This window comes from Manis javanica, chromosome 3 (assembly GCF_040802235.1).
Source record: "Manis javanica isolate MJ-LG chromosome 3, MJ_LKY, whole genome shotgun sequence".
Taxonomy (NCBI): domain Eukaryota; kingdom Metazoa; phylum Chordata; class Mammalia; order Pholidota; family Manidae; genus Manis; species Manis javanica.
In genome coordinates this window covers 164,931,948-164,952,298 of record NC_133158.1, presented here as the reverse complement: position 1 = coordinate 164,952,298, position 20,351 = coordinate 164,931,948, and the positions used below count along the sequence as shown (strand labels likewise).

The 20,351-nt window shown below is 41.2% G+C and overlaps 1 protein-coding gene across 1 annotated transcript in view; it reads right to left on the bottom strand.

The window, feature by feature from the left end:
• Positions 1-19,899, bottom strand: part of LOC118970027 (uncharacterized) — a 56,358-nt gene extending 36,459 nt beyond the window's left edge. Inside the window, exons 1-4 of the mRNA XM_073230488.1 lie at positions 19,773-19,899; positions 18,859-19,088; positions 14,963-15,142; positions 12,927-13,077 (exon numbers count right to left, since the gene is read on the bottom strand). Of these exons, the coding sequence (XP_073086589.1) occupies positions 12,927-13,077; positions 14,963-15,142; positions 18,859-19,088; positions 19,773-19,899 (688 nt within the window). The remainder of the gene's footprint in view (positions 1-12,926; positions 13,078-14,962; positions 15,143-18,858; positions 19,089-19,772) is intronic.
• Positions 19,900-20,351: the final 452 nt, after the last annotated feature.

Here is a 20,351-nt window from a genome sequence, read left to right as displayed (position 1 = left end):
ATAGAACAAAAAGACATCCTAGAGTATGGGAAAATATATTCAAAAATGACAGATCCGATAAAGGGTTGACATCCAAAATATATAAAGAGCTCACACACCTCAACAAACATAAAGCAAATAATCCAATTAAAAAATGGGCACAGGATCCAAACACACACTTCTCCAAAGAAGAAATTCAGATGGCCAACAGACACATGAAAAGATGCTCCACATCGCTAATCATCAGAGAAATGCAAATTAAAACCACAATGAGATATCACGTCACACCAGTAAGGATGGCCACCATCCAAAAGACAAACAACAACAAATGTTGGCGAGGATGTGGAGAAAGGGGAAGGAACCCTCCTACACTGTTGGTGGGAATGTAAATTAGTTCAACCATTGTAGAAAGCAGTATGGAGGTTAACCTCAAAAAACTAAGAATAGAAATAGCATATGACCCAGGAATTCCACTCCTTGGAATTTACCCTAAGAATGCAGCAGCCCAGTTTGAAAAAGACATATGCACCCCTATGTTTATCGCAGCACTATTTACAATAGCCGAGAAATGGAAGCAACCTAAATGTCCATCAGTAGATAAATGGATAAAGAAGAGGTGGTATGTATACACAATGGAATATTATTCAGCCTTAAGAAGAAAACAAATCCTACCATTTGCAGCAACATGGATGGAGCTAGAGGATATTAAGCTCAGTGAAATAAGTAAGGCAGATAAAGACAAGTATCAAATGATTTCACTCATCTGTGGAGTATAAGAACAAACAAAAAACTGAAGGAACAAAACAGCAGCAGAGTCACAGAACCCAAGAATGGACTAACAGTTACCAAGGGGAAAGGGTCTGGGGAGGATGGGTGGGAAGGGAGGGATAAGGGGGAAAAAGTGGTATTACGATTAGCACACATAATGTTGCAGGGGGGCATGGGGAAGGTAGTATATACAGAGAAGACAAGTAATGATTCTATAGCATCTTACTATGCTGATGGACAGTGACTGTAATGGGGTATGTGGTGGGGACTTGATAATAGGGGGAGTCTAGTAACCATAATGTTGTTCAAGTAATTGTACATTAATGATATAAAAAAAATTTACATGGACATCTTTCCTGGTATTCAGAGTTCCTACCTGCATTACACATATTCAACAACATGTCTCCTCTCCTCTACTACACCCAGCTCTCCCGTGGGCAGTGGCATTACATTACGTATATATTTGTATGGTCCTTGGTAATGAACACAGTGTACTGCACAAACTGGCCTTCAACAAATGCATGCTGTAAGAATAAATGAGCGATTGGAGACTCTTTGAGAAGCCTAACATTTACTCAGGAACATTAACTCTTTAATGTGTCCCCTTTCGGCCATGACTTGATTAGGCACAAGGAATGGGGACACTGCCCTCCTTGGCCTTTGCCTCCCCCAGCTGACACCAGTACAGCCTTGAAGGAACTCCACATTCCAGCCTTACTTGCAGTAATCGAGGACAAGAGAATGCAAACTGCTGAACTGCAGAGCCTTCCCAAGTCTCCTTAGAGACTACGGATCCATCCTGCAACCAACGAGTTTTAGGGTGGTAAGTGGGCAGGAGGTGCCCACCTTCAATTCCAAGCCTAAGAATGCAAGGTAAAAAGTGCTTACACAACAAAGATGAATATGTTCTGTGTTTTAAAATGTTACTTGAAAGTCGATTATATTAATTACCTTTACCTTTTTGCCTCTAAGATACTTTCTAATTATCTGAAAAAAAAAAGTGGCATGATAACAAAATGATTTCCCTTTAAAATGAAGACGCACTCAGGAAGTATATGGGAAACACCAAGCTTTATAAGACATGTCGTAGCATATCTTTCTACTTGTTATGGGCTGAATTATGTTCCCCCAAATTCCTGTGTTGAAGTCCTAACCCCCAGTATGTCAGAAAGTGACTGCATTTGAAGACAGGGGACTTTAAAATGTAGTTAAGTTAAAAACGGGTTCATTACAGTGGGCCCTAAGCCAATAGGACTGGTGTCCTTATGAAAAGGAAATCTGGGCGCAGGTAATTACAGAGGAAAGACAGAGGGAAAAGATGGTTGTCTGCAGGCAGAGGAGAGAAGCCTTGGGAGGAACCCCCATCCTCGCCAATTCCTCAATCTTGGACTTTTAGCCTCCAAAACTGAGAAAATGTTTCTCTTGCTTAAGCTAAGCAATCAATGGTAGTTTGTTATGGAAGCCTGAGCAAACTAATACAGATGTTGATACTCTAACCAACATATTTATTCTCCTGGCGTTGTGGGGTTTTTTTAGTAGAGAAATATTGCTATGCCAATCTTCTTATAATTAGATAAAAATTATAATAGTTAAATTAGCTCATATATTATTTCTGTCCAGCTATAGCTGTGATTAGGATTTAGAGGTCTGCCCAGAACTGTACAGCAAAGTCAGCACCTGTATGCTTCTCATGTGGAGCAGATGGACTGGTAGCAACATGTGAGCATTTGCAACTGTCTCAAGTTCTCTGCCTCTCCTGACTGGGTGGGGCCATGTTAAGGCCATTTCTTGTGATAACAAAGGATCCCAGTGACAGTTGAATCTCTACTTAACTGACAGGAGTGGGTAGTTAAAGCTACAAATTATGAAGGCTGACTTTTGGCAATTAGAATGACCACAGCCTGAGGAGAATTCCTTCAGTTCAGAATGTATGCCCAGAAGAGGCTTTGGTGAAGTTTGGAGGATTTAGGGTTTTTTGAGGTAAAATGATATGTTGTTCAGAGATTGAATTCCAAATTATACCTTGGCTGAGAATAAAAGTGTTTGCAACCTTAACTACAGAGCTGGTGCCGGAGGCCTCTTTAGTGAGAGAACACTTAGTGTGAGTGCCGGATTGGATTTCTCAAGCTGTGCTCCTGGCAGAGAAGGTGATGTGGTGCGTCCCTGTCTATGGTAATGTTGGTCTGTGCCGAACAGGCTCTCGCCCTGGTCCTTAAGATCTCAGTCAGTGGTTGGCACTGTCACTCCTGGGCAGCAGCTTCTCTGCAGGCAGGACCACAGCCACCTGTGCCAAATGCCTCTATGGCCTCCAGATGACCAAGATAGTTACAGTTTAACGAACTGTTAAAGGATCACTTTTAAAAAAATTTTTTTATTAAGGTATGATTGATATATACTCCTATGAAGGTTTCACATGAAAAAACAATGTGGTTACTACATTTACCCATATTATCAAGTTCCCACCCATACCCCAATGCAGTCACTGTCCATCAGTGCAGCAAGTTGCCAGAGATCCACTATGTTCCTTCTCTGTGCTACACTGTTCTCCCCATGACCCCCACACCATGTGTACTAAACATAATACCCCTCCATCCCCTTCTCCCTCCCTCCCCACCCACCCTCCCACACCCCTCCCCTTTGGTGACCGTTAGTTCACTCTTGGAGTCACTGAGTCTCCTGCCATTTTGTTCCTTCAGTTTTGCCTGTACAGTATTTGTTATACTCCACAAATAAGGGAAATTATTTGGCGTTTGTCTATTTCGGCCTGGCTTATTTCACTGAGCGTAATGTCCTCCAGCTCCATCCATGTTGTTGCAAATAGTAGGATTTGTTTCTTTCTTATGGCTGAATAGTATTGCATTGTGTACATGTACCACATCCTCTTTATCCATTCATTTACAGATGGACACTTAGGTTGTTTACATATCTTGGCTATTGTAAAAAGGGCTGCAATGAACATAGGAATGCATATGTCTTTTTGAATCTGAGAAGTTGTATTATTTGGGGAAATTCCAAGGAGTGGGATTCCGGGGTCAAATGGTATTTCTATTTTTAGTTTTCTGAGGAACCTCCATAGTGCTTTCCACAATGGTTGAACTAGTTTACATTCCCACCATCAGTGTAGGAGGGTTCCCCTTTCTCCACATCCTTGCCAACATTTGTTGTTCTTAGTCTTTTCGATGCTAGCCATCCATACTGGTATGAGGTGATATCTCATTGTGGTTTTAATTTGCATTTTCCTGATGATTAGTGATGTGGAGCATCTTTTCATGTGTCTGTTGGCCATATGAATTTCTTTGGAGAACTGTCTCTTCATATCCTCTGCCCATTTGTTAATCAGGTTATTTGCTTTTTGGGTGCTGAGGTGTGTAAGTTCTTTATATATTTTGGACATTAACCCCTTGTCAGATATGTCATTTACAAATATATTCTCCCATACTGTAGGATGCCTTTTTGTTTTGTTGATGATGTCCTTTGCTGTACAAAAACTTTTTAGTTTGATGTAGTCCCATGAGTTCATTTTTGCTTTTGTTTCCCTTGCTTGAGGAGATGGGTTCAGGAAGAAGTTGCTTATGCTTATATCCAGGAGATGTTTGCCTATGTTGTCTTCTAAGAGTTTTATGGTTTCATGACTTACATTCAAGTCTTTAATCCATTTCAAGTTTACTTTTGTGTATGGGGTCAAGCAATAATCCAGTTTCATTCTCTTGCATGTACCTGCCCAGTTTTGCCAACACGAGCTGTTGAAGAGGCTGTCATTTCCCCATTGTATGTCCATGGCTCCTTTATCATATATTAATTGACCATATATGGTTGGGTTTATATCAGGGCTCTCTAGTCTGTTCCATTAGTCTATGGGTCTGTTCTTGTGCCAGTACCAAATTAAATTGTCTTGATTACTATGGCTTTATAGTAGAGCTTGAAGTTGCGGAGTGTAATCCTCCCACGCTTTTTCTTCCTTCTCAGGACTGCTTTGCCTATTCGGGGTCTTTTGTGGTTCCATATGAATTTTAGAACTATTTTCTCTAGTTCGTTGAAGAAGGCTGTTGTTATTTTGATAGGAATTGCATTGAATCTGTACATTGCTTTAGGCAGGATGGCCATTTTGACAATATTAATTCTTCCTCTCCATGAGCGTGGGATGTGTTTCCATTTATTGGTATCTTCTTTAATTTCTCTCATGAGTGTCTTGTAGTTTTCAGAGTATAGGTCTTTCACTTCCTTGGTTAAGTTTATTCCCTAGGTATTTTATTCTTTTTTATGTAATTGTGAATAGAATTATTTTCCTGATTTCTCTTTCTGCTAGTTCATTGTTAGTGTATGGGAATGCCACAGATTTCTATGTAATAATTTTGTAGCCTGCAACTTTGCTGAATTCAGATATTAGGTTTAGTGGTTTTGGAGTGGATTCTTTAGGGTTTTTTATGTACAATATCATGTCATCTGCAAAGAGGGACAGTTTAACTTCTTCCTTGCCAATCTGGATGCCTTTTATTTCTTTGTGTTGTCTGATTTCCATGTCTAGGACCTCCAGAACTATGTTGAATAGAAGTGAGGAGAGTGGACATCCTCGTCTTGTTCCCAATCTTAAAGGAAAAGCTTTCAGCTTCTCACTGTTAAGTATAATGTTGGTTGTGGGTTTGTCATATATGGCCTTTATTATGTTGAGATACTTGCCCTCTATACCCATTTTGTTGGGAGTTTTTACCATGAATGGGTGTTGAATTTTGTCAAATGCTTTTTCAGCATCTATGGAGATGATCATGTGGTTTTTGTCCTTTTTGTTGATGTGGTGGATGATGTTGATGGATTTTCGGATGTTGTAGCATCCTTGCATCCCTGGCATGAATCCCATTTGATCATGATGGATGATGTTTTTGATGTATTTTTGAATTAGGTTTGCTAATATTTTGTTGAGTATTTTTGCATCTATGTTCATCAGGGATATTGGTCTGTAATTTTCTTTTATTGTGGTGTCTTTGCCTGGTTTTGGTATTAGAGTGATGCTGGCCTCATAGAATGAGTTTGGAAGTATTCCCTCCTCTTCTATTTTTTGGAAAACATTGAGGAGAATGGGTATTAAGTCTTCACTAAATGTTTGACAAAATTCAGCAGTGAAGCCATCTGTTTCAGGAGTTCTGTTTTTAGGTAGGTTTTTGATTACCAGTTCAATTTCTTAGCTGGTAATTGGTCTGCTCAGATTTTCTGTTTCTTCCTTGGTCAGCCTTGGAAGGTTGTATTTTTCTATAAAGTTGTCCATTTCTTCTAGGTTATCCAGTTTGTTACCATATAATTTTTCATAGTATTCTCTAATAATTCTTTGTATTTCTGTGGTGTCTGTAGTGATTTTTCCTTTCTCATTTCTGATTCTGTTTATGTGTGTAGACTCTCTTTTTTCCTTGATAAGTCTGGCTAGAGGTTTATCTATTTTGTTTATTTTCTTGAAGAACCAGCGCTTGCTTTCATTGATTCTATTGTTTTATTCTTCTCAATTTATTTATTTCTGCTCTAATCTTCATTATGTCTGCCTTCTACTGACTTTGGGCCTCATTTGTTGTTCTTTTTCTCATTTCATTAATTGTGAGTTTAGAGTGCTTATATGGGATTGTTCTTCTTTCTTGAGGTAGGCCTGTATTGCAGTATACTTTCCTCTTAACAGAGCCTTGGCTGCATCCCACAGATTTTCTGGTGTTGAATTATTGTTGTCATTTGTCTCCATATATTGCTTGATCTCTGTTTTAATTTGGTCATTGATCCATTGGTTATTTAGGAGCATGTTGTGAAGCCTCCATGTATTTGTGGGATTTTTCATTTTCTTCGTGTAATTTATTTCTAGTTTCATAGCTTTGTGATCTGAGAAACTGGTTGGTACAATTTCAATATTTTTGAATTTATGGAGGCTCTTTTTGTGGCCTAGTATATGATCTATTCTTGAAAATGTTCCATGTGCACTTGAGAAGAATGTGTATTCTGTTGCTTTTGGGTATAGAGTTCTGTAGATGTCTGTTAGGTCCATGTGTTCTAATGTGTTGTTCAGTGCCTCTGTGTCCTTACTTACCTTCTGTCTGGTTGATCTGTCCTTCAGAGTGAGTGGAGCGTTGTAATTTCCTAGAATGAATCCATTGCATTCTATTTCCCCTTTTAATTCTGTTAGTATTTGTTTCACATATGTGGGTTATTCTGTGTTGGGAGCATAGATATTTATAATGGTTCTATCTTCTTATTGGATTGACCCCTTTATCATTATGTAATGTCCTTCTTTGTCTCTAGTGACTTTCTGTGTTTTGAAGTCTATTTTGTCTGATACAAGTACTGCAACTCCTGCTTTTTTCTCTGTTAGTTGCATGAAATATCTTTTTCCATCCCTTCACTTTTAGTCTGTGTATGTCTTTGGGTTTAAAGTGAGTCTCTTGCAGGCAGCATATAGATGGGTCTTGTTTTCTTATCCATTCAGTGACTCTATATCTTTTGATTGGTGCATTCAGTCCATTTACATTTAGGGTGATTATCGATAGGTATGTACGTATTGCCATTGCAGGCTTTAGATTCATGGTTACCAAAGGTTCAAGGTTAATTTCCTTACTATCTAAGAGTCTAACTTAACTCACTTAAGATGCTGTTACAAACACAATCTAAAGGTTCTTTTCTTTTTCTCCTCCTTTTTCTTCCTCCTCCATTCTTTATATATTAGGTATCATAATCTGTATTCTTTGTCTATCCCTTGATTGACTTTGGGGATAGTTAATTTAATTTTTCATTTGCTTAGTAATTAGCTGTTCTACTTTCTTTACTGTGGTTTTATTTCCTCTGGTGACAGCTATTAAACCTTAGGAACACCTCCATCTATAGCAATCCCTCCAAAATAGACTGTAGAGATGGTTTGTGGGAGTTAAATTCTCTCAGCTTTTGCTTACCTGGAAATTATTTAAACCCTCCTTCAAATTTAAATGATAATCTTGCCAGATAAAGTAATCTGGTTCGAGGCCTTTCTGCTTCATTGCATTAAACACATCATGCCACTCCCTTCTGGCCCGTAAGGTTTCTGCTGAGAAGTCTGATGTTAGCCTGATGGGCTTTTCTTTGTATGTGATCTTATTTCTCTCTCTGGCTGCTTTTAATAGTCTGTCCTTATCCTTGATCTTTGCCAATTTTATTACTATATGTCTTGGTGTTGTCTTCCTTGGGTCCCTTGTATTGGGAGATCTGTGGATCTCCATGGCCTGAGAGACTGTCTTCTTCCTCAGACTAGGGAAGTTTTTAGCAACCATCTACTCAAAGACACTTCTATCCATTTCTCTTTATCTTCTTCTTCTAGTATCCCTATAATGCGAATATTGTTCCATTTGGGTTCGTCACACAGTTCTCTCAATATTCTTTCATTCTTAGAGATCTTTTTTCTCTCTGTGCCTCAGCTTCTTTGTATTCCTCTTCTCTAGTTTCTATTTCATTTATCGTCTCCTCCATTGTATCCAACCTGCTTTTAATACCCTCCATCGTGCACTTCAGTGATTGGATCTCCAACCTGAATTCATTCCTGAGTTCTTGGATATCTTTCCGTACCTCCATTAGCATGTTGATGATTTTTATTTTGAACTCCCTTTCAGGAAGAGTTGTAAGGTCTATGTCATTTAAATCTTTCTCTGGAGTTATATTAATTTTACTCTGGACCAGGTTCCTTTGGCATTTCATATTTGTATATGGCGCCCTCTAGTGTCCAGAAGCTCAACTCTGGAGCTGCTCAGCCCCTGAAGCAATGTCAGGGGTCACAGGGGAGAGCAATATTGGTGCCTAGGGGGAGGAAAGAGCTGTTTCCTGCTTCCTGGCTGCTGTGCCTGTCTCCACTGCCTTAACCAGTGGGCCGAGCACAGCGGTATAAGCTTTTGTCCCAGAGCAGCCGGATATGGATCCCTCCTTTCCACAAGTGGCTGGAATCTCAGTCTCTCCAGGAGTTCTGCCTGTATTAGCTTTCCAACCCGGTAATCATGCAAGTATCATGAAAGCACCATGAAATGTAGCTTTGTGCTCCCAGAGCAGATCTCCAGAGCTAGGTATTCAGCAGTCCCAGGCTTTCTACTCCCTCCCTGCTCCATTTCTCTTCCTCCTGCCCATGAGCTGGGGTGGGGGGAAGGGCTTGGGTCCCACCTGGCCACAGCTTTGGTACGTTACCCTGTTCCGTGAGGTTTCTCTTTTCTCCAGGTGTATGCAGCCTGGCGCCATCCTCTTTCCTGTTGCTCTCTCAGGATTAGTTGTATCAACTATATTTTCTAATTGTATACAGTTTTAGGAGGAAGCCTCTGTCTCTCCTCTCACGCTGCCATCTTTAATCCATTCAATGATCACTTTTAACATGCATGGACAGAATTTTATTTCTGGCTTGAATGGACTGGGTACCCTGGCTGACCTTCTGAATCAAAACAACTAAGAATTCTGGTTATATATTTAAAATATCTTTAAATAAATTAAATACATAGAACATAAAATTTACCATCTCAACCATTTTTAATTATACAGCTCAGCAGCAGTAAGTATATCTAGAAGGTTGTGTAACCCTCACCACCATCCATCTCCAGAACTTTTTCCATCTTGGAAAACTGAAACTCTCTGTCCATTAAACAACAGCTCCCATTCTCCCCTCCCCTTCTAAGAGCTAATTACTAAGCAAGTCTCCTGACATTGGCTGAATAATATTCCATTATACATATATGCCACGTTTTGCTTTTCCATTCATTTTTCAGTGGACATTTGAATTGCTTCCACCTTTGTTTATTGTGAATAATGCTGCTAGGAACATGAGTGTACAAATATCTTTTCAACAGCCTGCTTTTAACTCTTTGGGGTGTATACCCAGAAGTGGAATTTCCAGATCACATGAGAGTTCTATTTCTAATTTTTTGAGGAGCTGCCATACTGTTTTAAAAAGTGGCTGTACCATTTTACAATAGTGCACAGGGTTCCAATTTTGCCACATCTTCATCGATACATTATTTTCATGTTTTTTGTACAGTACCCATCCCAGTTGACACAAGGTGGTATGTCATCATGGTTTTGATCTGCATTTCTCTAAGGATTATGAGGTTGAACATCTTTTTGTGTGCTTATTGGTCATTCATATATCTTCTTTGGAGAGTATTTATTCAAGTCTTTTGCCCATTTTTAAATCAGATTTTTTTATTGTTGAGTTGTAGGAGTTCCTTATATATTCTAGATATTAATTCTTTACCAGATACATGATTTGCAATTATTTTCTCCCATTCTGTGGGTTGCCTTTTCACTTGGTTCATTGTGTCCTTTGATGCACAGCAGTTTTTAATTTTGATGTAGTCCAATTCATCTGTTTTTTTTTGCTGCCTGTGTTTTTAGGGTCATATCCAAGCAATCATTACAAAATCCAGTACCATGAAGCTTTTCCTCTGTGTGTTCTTCTGGGAGGTTAAAAAATGTCTTTTTAAAATGTGTTGATTGTCAGTTTATTGAGGAACACCCAAAGCCAGTGCGTGGAAGTAGGAACCTGGAGAGGTACGCAGGGCACTGAAGCCAGCTTTCCCTTTCAGACCATCTTTAAAGCTATAGATTTGAGCTTTGGTTTTCATGGATTCCACAGTTCAGGGGATAGGAGATAAAGCCCAAGACCACTGAAGGTGAGGAATCCAGTAAGAAATACTGGATAAAGATGTAGCCCCAAATGCAAGGTGGGCCAGAGTGCTGTGCCCTTAGAGGGAGGATGAACTAGAAATAAGCCAAGCTCTCCCTTCCCCAAATGATCCCAGAGAAAATTGCCTATCTCAACTTGATACTGTGTATACAGGAGAAAACATATCCCCTGAGAACTCACAAACAAGTCTTAACAAAGGTTTGCAAACTGGATTAATATGCCTGGATTAGATCAAGAAGTTAATTTAATGTAGCCCTGAAATGACAGCATCCTGAGTACATGGCAGAAACAAATGCAAATCTTCTCTGGAGAAAACTGCTTTCAACTCAGTGCTCAAGGAATTGACACACTATTTTTCCGGGAAATATGAGTTTACAGTAAAAAAAGACATCACAAAGACACACAAAGACACAAAAAAAGAGTAAAAGCCGGTAGAGGCAATATTCGGTGATATCCAACTCCAAAATAATGCAGATTATTGAAACTATTAGACACAGATTATAAAGTAAGTTTAACACATTCAAAGAAATACAATAAGAAATTTAAAAATTCTTTTTAGAAAAATGGGCACTAATGCTCTCTTTCAATTTCTACTCCATCCTAAAAGTAATTTTATCATAATCAAACATTATAGCTTTATCTGTTTTTTGAACTTAACATAAATACAACATACAGTATGTATTCTTTTGTGTCTCTCATTTGTACACCATTATGTTACGACAGTAATATTTTGTTTTTGTACAACTGTAATTAGTAAATTTTAATTATTATATAGTATTCTACTCTATGAATGTACCACAATTTCTTTTCCATTCTGCTGTTGAAGACATTTAGTTGGCTATTACGATTAATGCTAACATGAACATTTTTGTGTTATGTCTCCTCATTTCCATGCACATACATTTATGTAGGTTATATAGCTACAGAGTAGAAATGATGGATCATGACTTTGGTATCAATAGATACTGTAGTACAGCTCTCCAATGTGATTATACCAGTTAACTCTCCCGCCACCATATTTGAAAATTTTCATTTGTTCCAAATCCTCACTGACACTTGGTAGTTTGATTTTATTTTCACTAATCCAATAACTATGTAATAGTATCTCTTTATGTTTTAAATTTGCATTCTCTCTCAGAAGTCTCTCTCAGGAGTTCCTGACATTGGCGAAGCTTCCTGACATCTACAGAGCAGACATTCTTCCAGCAGGTTACTGGAGATGAATTCAATGTGTTGTAACCAGCTTTTATGCTTTCTTTAATGAAATAGGCAAGAAGAGAAACTGAGTGTATCCTATGCAGTAAGGAATAAATGTCTCACTCCTAATAAGGTTGAGCTCCTTTTTATGTTTATTGGCTATTTGATATCTTCTTTGGTGAAGTGCATATTCCAGTTTCTTGACCATGTTTCTATCTGTCTTACTGATGAGTGGGAGTTCTTTATATATCCTGTGTATGTACCAAACACTTTTTCCAGATCTGTGGCTTGCCTTTTCACTTTCTTAATGGTGATTCTTGATGAACAAAAGTTGCTAGTTTTAATGGAGTCCAGTTTAATCAGTCCTTTATGATTAGTGCTTTTTTGTGTCCTGGTTAAAAGTCTTCCCCAACCCCAAATTCATTATGATATTTTCCTATATTATTTTCTAGAAATTTTACTGCTCTGCCTTTCAAATCTACCCCAATTGGTATTGATTCTGGGGTATAATGTAAAATAGGGATTAAGCTTCTCTATCTCCCATACCACATATTTCAGCTCATCTTGTCCTTGTGAAAGGGCTGGCCTGAATTATTGATTTGCCCTTTCCAGAAGTAAAGTCCTATATTACTAGATTATCTGATTTTCCCTCTCCAGAAATAAAGTCCTATATTAAAGTCCTCACTCACAATAATGGAAGTTCAATTAAAAAAATAATGGTTAATCTATAAGTATATATCCAGCAAAACTATAATTCAAGAATAAAGGTTATGTGTGATATGATAGCGGCCAAAAACAATGGACATGGATAATCTTGACAACATATTGTGAGTAAAAAGGAAGTCATAAAATCATACACACAGTACAATACCATTTATGTAAGTAAAAACATACATGTATATGCAATAAAAGTATAAAAACACACATGGGATTGATACACATCAACTTTAGACTAGTAGTAACTCTGGGAAGAAGATGGGGGAAAAGAAGTGAAATGAAGCTTTAGCTATCATATTTGTAAATATCTGCAATTTTTATCTCTTAAAAAAAGGATATAACATAATGGCAGATAAAGTTAGTTTTAATGGAGTCGAGTTTAATCAATCCTTTATGGTTAGTGATTTTGTGTCCTGGTTTGGATGTCAGTTCTAGTATTTTTTTGCACTTTTATATAAGGTTGAAGTGTGTCATTAAAAAAGACATTGTTTTTTTAAAAAAGAAAACTGCAGAGCATATCAGTCAACAACCAAATGAACTATAGGTGGAACACATGATGTAATATTTCATTTTAAGGTTAATTAAAGAAATCTTTTAAATATGCATGACTCACTAGCCTGCCCATCTCTGGGTTGCTCAGTTGAAGGCTCCAGACACAGCTCTTTCCCCAGCGTGTAACACTCGTCTCTAATTGTCATCAGCAAAGGTTCCAAGGAAATTGGCAGGATGCTTGGTGGGGAGTCATCAGGTCTTTTAAGTATAAACTGAAGTGTGAGAAAAAAAGCTACAGGTGGGCATCATAAAGAGACATTCATGCTTCTGAATATGTGGAGAAAGAATGTTGTCATTAGGCAACATTAGAAGGACATTTAAAATAACAATTAACTTTGGATCAGGTGTTCATTGGGGTAGTAATTAAACACAAACTAATGGAGTTCCTGACATTGGCAAAGCTTCCTGAAGTCCTACAGGGCAGACATTCTTCCAGGAGGTTACTGGAGATCAATTCAATGGATTGCAACCAGCTTTTATTTTGTCTTTCTTTAATGAAATAGGATAGAAGAGAAACTATCTGAGTGTATCCTATGCAGTAAGGAATAATTGTCTCATGAGACTTTCATTTTAGTGATATTCAAAATCAAAATGGAGACTCAACCAAAGCAACCCATCTAACCTAAAGAGCCCCAATAGTCGTACTGATTTACACTAGCACATAATACAGGGTCATGATGTTTATTGTATTTCTGATGGTGGATGTAATTTAAAATGTTTGGAAAACATTGCCACAGGGACTATAAATTTGGACATGATTTATGATTAACCCTTATGATTTAAGTAGTGGAGGCTAATTATAAGAACTACAATAGAAAAAAATTAATTAAGAGTTGCCATCAAAAGGATGGCTCTGGGAAGCTCCTCCATTGGATGATCAAGCGGGTATGCTGGGGAGCCCAGAGAAGCAACTGCAAAAGAAGGAATTAGAAAGACCTAAGAGGGCAGAAGAGGGAGAGGAGAGTAGAAGAAAAGGAGAAAGAGAAAAGCTGAGGGGCAAGAGCTGTGACAGAGGGTGTGGGCAGCTGCCCTCAGAAGCGCAAGTTCGGGTGAAAGAGGGAGAGATGGTCAGAAAGGAAGTTTAGTAGGTTCTTTTTTTGTGGTGTTCCATGTAATCAGCCTCTCACCCCCAAGAAACATGCAGAAAAAATATGGGTGGAATATATTTGGGTCAAAGTCACCTTATGATAATGTCTTTTTTTTAAAAGCACCCGTCCCTAACTAATTATTTTGTTTAACTTGTAGCCTTGTTTTGTTTAATTTGTAGCACTCAGCCTTTTAGGAAATCAGTAGGTATTTGATTATTAAAACATGGACTGTCTTTCTGGCTGGTGATACAAAAGCTATAAAGCTGGCCGGTCTGTCTTTGGGTGCTAGGTCCCCCTTTCAGTCTGCCAAGCACCCCCTCCCCAAAGGTGACCACTTCATTTCAATGCTGGCCTCTCTTCTTTTCCACTCATGCCCAATCCCCAGATTTAATCTCAGAAAAGACATGTCATCAGGCTTTTTATGAAACTATGTATGTGCTGACCTCACTCCAAGTGAGATGGGAGACGTGGGTGAGTCTGGCCTGATGAAGGACACATCGGCTGTCCAAGGAGGGGGACTTTCACTTGGAGGGTCAGGGGGATGGCTGGGATGCTGGGGAGGGAGGTCCTGCAATGGTGACACAAGTCGTGCTTTTTAAAAATTGTAATATAGCTGATATCCAATATTATATTGGTTACAGATGTATAACATCATAATTTGATGATTACATACATGACTAAATGCTCAAAAGTGGTACTTTTGAGCTGGGCTGTCCAGACATAGAGTGGGAGGAGGAGCGGGTTGGCCACTCTAGATGTGAGGTGGTGTGAGAAGAGGCAGGCTGCTGGAAAGACTGGGGTGGGTAGGTTCCGAGGTAAGAGCAAGTAGGCAGAAGTGTTGAGCAGACCCTTGGTGCCAGACTCACCTTTGGGCTTCGTTCAGGCGGGAATGCAGAGGGGGCGGCCCTGGTAGTTCCGGGCTTGAGGGGTCCGTGGGCCTGTGCTCCGTGAGAGTGAGCCTAGTCCGGTCACCGCAGACGAGAATCTGGAAAGAAGGATGCACACTCACCTTCCTGAGAATCTGTTCATTGCTGATGCTGGTTTTCAAGTCCCTTTTGATGGCTGGACACACAGACGTCTGAGTCTGTGCACAGTGCTTCTCATAGGTTCTCAGGAACTTCTGCAGGATTGTGCGACGGGCACGGGTGCTCCTTTGGTTTTCTGTTTTCCTTCCTTTTCTCTTGGCATCCTGAAAACAGTCACGTGGACTCTGGATTCCACTTGGATTATAAAAACAGTCACTTGCCCTAAAACTTAACACACAGATGTCTTTTTAAAGAGCAGATCACACCTCCCCCACTAAAAATTGGCAAATATTGTTTGCACACCTTTCTCTGAAAGTCTTGAAGTGCTTCATTTATCTTAAAATGGGAGTAGGGAATTAAGATTGAGACAGTTAAGCAGAATTGTTCAATTTCCAATTTCTATATTTATGGATCCATGTTTTCTTTTAGAGTCTTTAAAATGACAGCAGTACCCATGGAACTCAATTATGAAGGAACACAATTCACATTAATAATAGGCACTAAATATTACTATGGACATGTATTAAAATGGCATAATTCTCCTTATTGACAATTCTTGCCAGGCAATATCTCACAGGGGCTAACAGTGTGGGCTTTGGAGGAGAACAGGGCTGGATTTTAGTCTTGTCACCACCACTTGACTCAGTGGGTGGCCTTAGATAAGTTATGAAGCTTCTTCAAGCCTCTATTTCCCCATCTGTAAAATGAATTATGGTTATCATAAGGATTGAGGATTATAAAGCATTTAGCACAATGCTTGGCATGTAGTAAAAATGCTTGATAAACTTTATTATTATTATTATTCTGCTGGCCTCAGGACACCATGCAATCAGTACTGATTTTGTCCTTTAAATTATCCAGTCCCAAAAGGTCCCCCATGTAATAAGGCAACAGCTGGGTCTCTGAGCTGGCTTCACAAAGACAGAGGTTTATGGGAATTACAGTTGATTCTTGAGCAACATGGGTTTGAACTTTAAGGGTCTACTTATATGTAGATTTTTTTCCAATTAATATTTGGAAGATTTGTAACAACTTTTTGGAGATTTGTAACAATGTAAAAAATAATTTTCTTTTCTCTAGCTTACTTTATTATAAGACTACAGTATATAATACATACATGAATAACAGAGTATGTGTTAACTATTTGTTATTGGTAAGGCATCCAGTCAATAGTAGGCTATTAGTAGTTAAGTTTTTGGGGAGTCAGAAGTTATACAGAAGTTACACAGTTACACAACTGCAAGGGGCTTGGCAACATGTGCCACCCTCAGGCCTGCTCTCCAGCCAGTTGCCAGAGTGATATTTTTGAAATGTAAACACATCATGTGACTCTTTTGCTTAAATCTCTCTGGAGGTTTCCCATTACATTTATCTTTACTGCATTTTATATACACTTAATTTCATCAGTTATTGAGAGAGGTATATACATGTAAATTTGTCTGTTTCTGCTGTTAATCCTGTAAATTTTTGTTTTATGGATTTTGAAGCCATGCTATTACAAACTTAAAATTGACAAATCTTTCTGGATGATTTGCTTTTTTTGTCACTATTTAATATCCCTTTTTATCCCCAGAAATGCTTCATGTCTTAAAGCCACAGTTTCTAAACTGGGTACTGTGGTACTTGAATGCCCTGCAAACTTACAGGGCACTTTGGGATATTTTAAGTTTTCAAGGGAAAGCTTGCAACAACTGTCAGATGCCATAGGAGCAAAAGGAGGTACAGTTTCAAATTAGATCACACTTGTATTAGCATCCTCTTGTTGTGTAACAAATTACCCCACCATGACTAAAAAACATTCTAGAAAGAAAAGATGAACTCAGCAAAATGTAGAGACATTAAGGTACTGGGGTAAGGAAAATCACCCTATTATAGCTCTGGTTGGGACTTTATAGATTGTCTAATCCAGGGAAGCCATCACTAGGATATCAATTGCCCCAGGACTTTGAGTGATAACATCAGGAAAGTACTGGGCAAACCAGGATGGTCCTTCGCTCCACCGCTCCTGCCCACGGCCCTTACCCAGCGGTCGCCTCAGAGTTCTCCTCATGGCTGTGCTCCAGGCAGCTCTGCAGAGCAACCAGACTTGGTAACTACCCAAACCTCTTTGCCATGTCAAGTCTGGGGTGACTCCTTGTTTTACACAAAACAAAAATGAGGCCTGAGAAGGGAAAGAAGGGAATTGGCCAGCTGAGAACAGAACTGGGCCTGTTGATTCCCCAAACCGCCTTTGGTAAGCATCCAGGATTGGCAGTTACCACTGGGCAATCATTGGGCAATTGACAAACACTGGCATGGCATCATGGGAGACTGTGCAGGTGGGGAGGTGGTGACCCAGGCTTTGGGTCTGGGCTTGTGCCTGTCAATTACTAGTAGGGTGATTGTGAGTGATCAGCTTCACTTCCCAGAACTTCATTTTCTTCATTTGTAACAATGGTAATATCACTTCTTTGGCATTTGTGAGGATTAAATGTGGTAACATATGTAAAGTTTTTTCATCAGTAACATGAGGATGATGATGGTAAAGAATTGTTATGAGGTATAGTGAGTCAGTACATGAGGAACTCAGAACAGAGCCTGGCACAGAGTCAGTGCTCAGGTGGGGAACCTGAGGCCTAGGGAGGTTAAGTAGTTTGCCTGCAGGCAGACACTGTTAAGGAGTGCAACTGGGTTTCAGATTCAGGCAGTCTGGCTTCAGAGCCCAAATTCTTAACCACTCTAAGGTACCACCTATCAGGTATTGTTATGCACTGAATATATCCCCACCAGATTCATATGTTGAACCCCTAGATCCCAGCATGATGGTATTAGGAGGTGAGGTCTTTGGGAGATAATTAGGTTAGATGACATCATGAGGGTGAGGCCCTCAGGATGGATTTAGTGCCCTTATAAGAAGAGAAACCATTGTGCTCATTATCATGTTCCCCCCTGCCGCCCACCTCCCCAGAGGTGTTGAGAAGGCTGGACCTGCAAGTTAAGAGAAAAGGCTTCCATGGGAAATGAAACCTACCTTACTGGCAACTCGATCTCGAATTTCCCAGCCTCCAGAACTGTGAGAAATAGATTTCTATTGTTTACCAGAATGCCTAGTCTATGGTATTTTGTTATGGCAGCCACAGCTGACTACATAGGCTCTATACAATATTACTGTTCACAATATGATGTGTTTCTTACCAGCCTTTTCTGGATATTTACATAAGCACAAAGTATACACATACACACAATCTATAAATATTAAGATACTGTTGAGTTTTTCACTCAATAGTGTATCACTAGCATCTCTCTATGTCATCCATATACAGTAAATGTGTGGCCCAGGTTAGCAGCTACCAAGGCGCTGGAGGCCAGCATGGATGAGCTGATGCATTCATGAGGACTTACTGGAGGCCAAAGAAGCAGGTGCTCCACCCTATGCTAGTTTTCTTACCTAACTGCATGCAGCTCTCCTGGAGATGGGAGGAGGCAAAATCAAAACAGCCCCGGTCTGTCCCGAGGAAGAGGGGGGATTAGAGTAGAGATCCAGCCTGAGCCCCCTGCTCGCCCAGCTCTCCCTCGGAATCCCAGGGGACAAGGAAAGGGAGAGCAAGGAGGGGCTGCGTTCTGTTCTATTCTCCAAGTCTCCTGATACCCGCTACAATTTCAGTACGTACCGGAGAGAATCCCAAGTACCCAGCCGAGGCCAGGAATCCCTAACTGCTGTGCGCCGGGCGCCCCTGCCCAGGGGAAGCCGGCTGGGGAGGTGCGAGCCCGCGCCGTCTCCGCGGAGCTCAGGGGCCAGCCCTGCCTGGGGCAGCCAGCCGGGGGCCACCGGTTCCGGCGCCGGAGCAGCCTCGCCCGTCCTGGGGCACGCTCCCCTCCCGGGCCTGCGCCCCGCACTCACTCGCGAGCACAGTCCTGGCGTCCCGCGCCGGGCGGCTCCCCGCGTCGCGGCCGGGGCCCTGGAGTCGGCGGCCAGGGGCGGGGACCGCGAGGGGCCGAAGCTGCAGGACTCTCGGCCGGCGAGGGGCGGCGCGGAGGGTGGAGGGGGCTGGAGGAGCACTGCGGCAGGAAATTGCGTTCCAGGGCTCGTCCGGGCCCGGGCTCCGACTCGGAGGACTCCCGGTGTCCTCCCTGCGGGTCAAGGTCGTGGCGGCCAAAGGCGCTGCGAAGGATGAGGCCTAGGAGGGGACAGAAGGTGGGCACCCGTGTCCCTGGTCATCACTGGGGCCTCGTGGCGGCGGTGGGGGGCGGGGTGGACAAGGGCGCCAAAGGATAGATGTCAGCCTGCTACCCGGCCGCGCGAGGTCGGCTGTGCATCCACGCAAGCCCAACGCGGCTTCCCGCGGGTTACAGCCCACAGCAGCGGACGGCCGTGGGAGGCCGCCCTCCTGCTCACTAGAGAGGGATAGTTTTGAGGGTCTTTTTTAAAATTAATCAATCAATCAATTAATTCTAATTCTCCCCACTCCCAGGAGGAAGGGGCGCCAGGATAAGGAGGCACCGCTGGGTTAGGCCTGTGAAGGCGTTTTTCTAGGGACTATTGAGGAGATGTAAAAGCAGTTACAGCTTTTGGAAGAAGTGGATGGGGGAGGAAATGGGTTCTAAGAAATCGTGCCGTGGGCAGTGGCTTAGGGGCTTGTAAATATAAGGATTAGGGGACTAAATAAAGGGCCCAAAGAAATCCCTTCCTTAATCCTGGGAAACTGGTAATGTGTTACCGTACGTGGCAAAAGGGACCTTGCAGATGTGATGAAAGTTACCGACCTGTAGGATGAATGGTTTTCCTCGATCATCCAGGTGGGGCAAATCTAATACCTGAGGCTGAGCCCATGAAGCCAGGAACTCTCCCTACTGCGGCCGCAGAGAGGTGAGGAGGCCAGAGAGCTGCAGGGAGGTGGACAGCATCTGCCCGTGCTGGCTTTACGGTGCTGGCTTTACACATGGAGGAGTGGGGCTGTGAGCCAAGGGGCTCCGCATTGGGGAGTGGGGCTGTGGGCCAGGGGGCTCCACATGGGGGAGTGGGGCTGTGAGCCAGGGGGCTCAATGGGGGGGGGCCTCCAGGGTCTGGAAAAGGGGCAAGCACATTCTCCCCAAACTCCATAAAGGAACCCAGCCCTATGACACTTAGATTTTAGTCCAGTTAGACAAGTGTTAGACTTCTGATGTCCAGAACATAAGAAATTGTATATACATAATTTTATATTAAATTATGGACATGCAAAAGTTTGGGAAATACAGTCTTTTAGACAAATATGTTGCCAGCTAAAAATGGGAGCTTCTGTTACTTAAAGTAGAAGGGAAAATGGATATTGGGAGATAACTAGCAATCTGAGCCATGCAGCTACTCGCTGCCATTATTACAAGAATCCTGGTACAGTAGATGGGATGGGCACC